General features: G+C 44.9%; 1 protein-coding gene across 1 annotated transcript in view; it reads right to left on the reverse strand.

The window, feature by feature from the left end:
- The window catches only part of GBAS (glioblastoma amplified sequence), a 9,419-nt gene extending 7,984 nt beyond the window's left edge, over positions 1-1,435 (reverse strand). Inside the window, exons 1-2 of the mRNA XM_010138268.1 lie at positions 1,258-1,435; positions 1,134-1,179 (exon numbers count right to left, since the gene is read on the reverse strand). Coding sequence (XP_010136570.1) covers positions 1,134-1,179; positions 1,258-1,435 — 224 coding nt within the window. The remainder of the gene's footprint in view (positions 1-1,133; positions 1,180-1,257) is intronic.
- Between the last annotated feature and the right edge of the window lie 1,076 nt (positions 1,436-2,511).

Consider the following 2,511-nt stretch of genomic DNA (forward strand, 5'->3'; position numbering starts at 1 on the left):
CCTGGAATACTTAAACTATAAAAATATCTTATGACTGACTGTTATTCTCGTGGATTTCCAGGTGTGTACAGCAAGGCAAGGTTTTGGGTTATCTAGCCCCATTTCAAAGCTGGACACTGAAGGCACAGAGAAGGTGTATGAACTACTGATGGTTGTGCAGCCAACCAGTAGCAGAGCTGAGGACGTAAAGGGGGCGCTGTGAACTTCCCCACCCTCCAGCTCTGCTGGTGTTCTCACCAATACACCACACATAAAAAACAGGTTGCAGAAGGGTATCATTGCGCTGCGGATGCTTTGTTGAATGGACAGGATGGGGGCTGGCAGGGAGAATGCACTGCTGTTGGGAAGCCTGGGAGGCTCACTACATTCCCGAATTTAAACACACACTTCTTGAAAAGACCGTTGTTCTGGCCCCAGAGCAGCGATGATGGAGGCAGAACAGGACTAGTATTTCTGCAATTTCATCCTTAAAGTATTAGAAAAATGTTACTAATTCATATATTTTATAAAGCTGTAACTTTCTGGAAAACCCATAACAATGCTGCTCTCTTTGGAGGATATTGCCCCAAAGCAAAGACCCTATCCAAGGACTTGCACAGCTCTTTAAGAGCAGATCTCAAAAAGGTGACTATTCTAGGAGGACACAGACATGCTGAGAGGAAGTCAACCCCTAGGTTCTTAAAATCTCAAAGTGATACTACAATTTAATACTGGTGTGTAGCCTTACTGACCGTTGATCTTTCCCCTTCCTTCCTGTACACAGACAATAAACACCCTCGACACATTCCTATACGACAGCTGGAGGGGACATGCCTGTGTACTGGCATATACCCCCATGGACCAGCAACTGTAGAACTAAGGGAAGGGGCAGAGCTGTCCCAACAAATGTCACCCATGTTTTCACCAAAGGTATCAGAAAATGATAGCTCCAAGAAGGAAGGCAGGGGGTGGACTCAGTGAAGTATCTTTTGCCATCTCTCTCCAAGAATATTATTATTTAATACCATACCCTGAAAGGAAAAGCAGAATTTTTTCACCTCCCCTCTCAATAGTTGTGGTATTTGCCAATTTTCAGTACAGTCTGTGGTCAAACCAACATGGCAAAAATGTGAAAGCATAGTACGCACACTTACCAAAGCTTGTTGTAGGCCTCTAGACACTCTGGTTTTACATTGTGAACTGAAACAACAACACTATGTGAGAAACACAGAAACAGAATACAGAAATGGTAAAGGTAAATATAAAAGCATCACTCACTCTGTAGTTTATACAGACTGCTGGTCTCTCTTTTGGCTAGAAGGTTGGAGTGAGCATCTTTCCTCGGATCAACTTTGCGAACAAACAGTGATTTTAACCAACTGTCTTCACGAGGTCTGCCCGCTGAAGACACCAGCCCCCTGCATGTCAACAAGCACAGCATACTGTCACTGAGCATGTTCTGGGAACGCCCCCAGCACCGGGAAGACAGGCACAATTGGGCGTAGTGCAAACAGCATCACTATAACACACAGTTACAGACACGCCTGTTACTGAAACCTTCCACTGAACACTTCCTCGCAAGGAGAGGCAGCTCTCTCCCCACTGGGATTTACCCTCACGCACCCTTTTACCAGCCAAGCTGCACAGCGGACCACAGACCATCTGCCGTGAGTCGCCGTGCTCATGGCAGGGCATGGGTGGATGGCTGCTTCTGCAGCCCATTTACCTTCTTGTTAATCGAGTGGCTTTGCTCAAGAAGGCTGGGTCTGGCCTGATGCGCGCAGACAAGAGAGAAAAAGAGCACAAAGAGTAAGGAAAAACTCGTACAGTGCGAATAGGAAAGTAACTGCCATACGTTCCCATGTGGCTTAAATATAGCTCTAAAAGAGGAAAAGTTACATAGCACATCCTCTGAGGGAAAGAAATACAACGAAAGTCTAATTCAGGAAAAATTATGAGTGTAGGAAACAATCAGCCTGCAAATATTTCAATTCCAAATTCTGGCAGCCGTACTAAGCAGGGGGGTACAGGTCCCCAGTTTGTACAACATTCACGATTTCCCTTTCTTTGAAACAAGAATTTCACCGTCTCTCTTCGTCTACTCTTTAGGCAGTTTCTGCAAGCACACTTCCAAAACAATACCACCCCTCTTACCCCCCAGAGGGCACAAAGCATTACAGCTGGTAACAGATGGTTTACCACGATGTGTTAAAGGAATTGTCCTTCCCTCTTCCAGCTGACAGAAGACCCCTCAATCTCCAAAAACTGCGCAGAAGGACAAGAAAGCTGGTATTTAACTGATTCTCTACAATGTGTAACAGGGGACCCCAAGCTCAAATGGTTTTTCTTCTTCCTCAGAAGAAGCACTTCCTTCAATTTACCTCTTTTTGGTATGGGGTTTCTGCTGAAATATAAAATATTTCTGAGATACTACGACTGTAGCACTACAGCTGGAAACGTAAACCTTTTCTTGTCTCAGAAGTCAATTTTTTACCCTTAATCACTGACCAGATCTGGAAGACAGCTGACTAT

Source organism: Buceros rhinoceros, unplaced genomic scaffold (genome assembly GCF_000710305.1).
Source record: "Buceros rhinoceros silvestris isolate BGI_N320 unplaced genomic scaffold, ASM71030v1 scaffold41976, whole genome shotgun sequence".
NCBI classification, from domain to species: Eukaryota; Metazoa; Chordata; class Aves; order Bucerotiformes; family Bucerotidae; genus Buceros; species Buceros rhinoceros.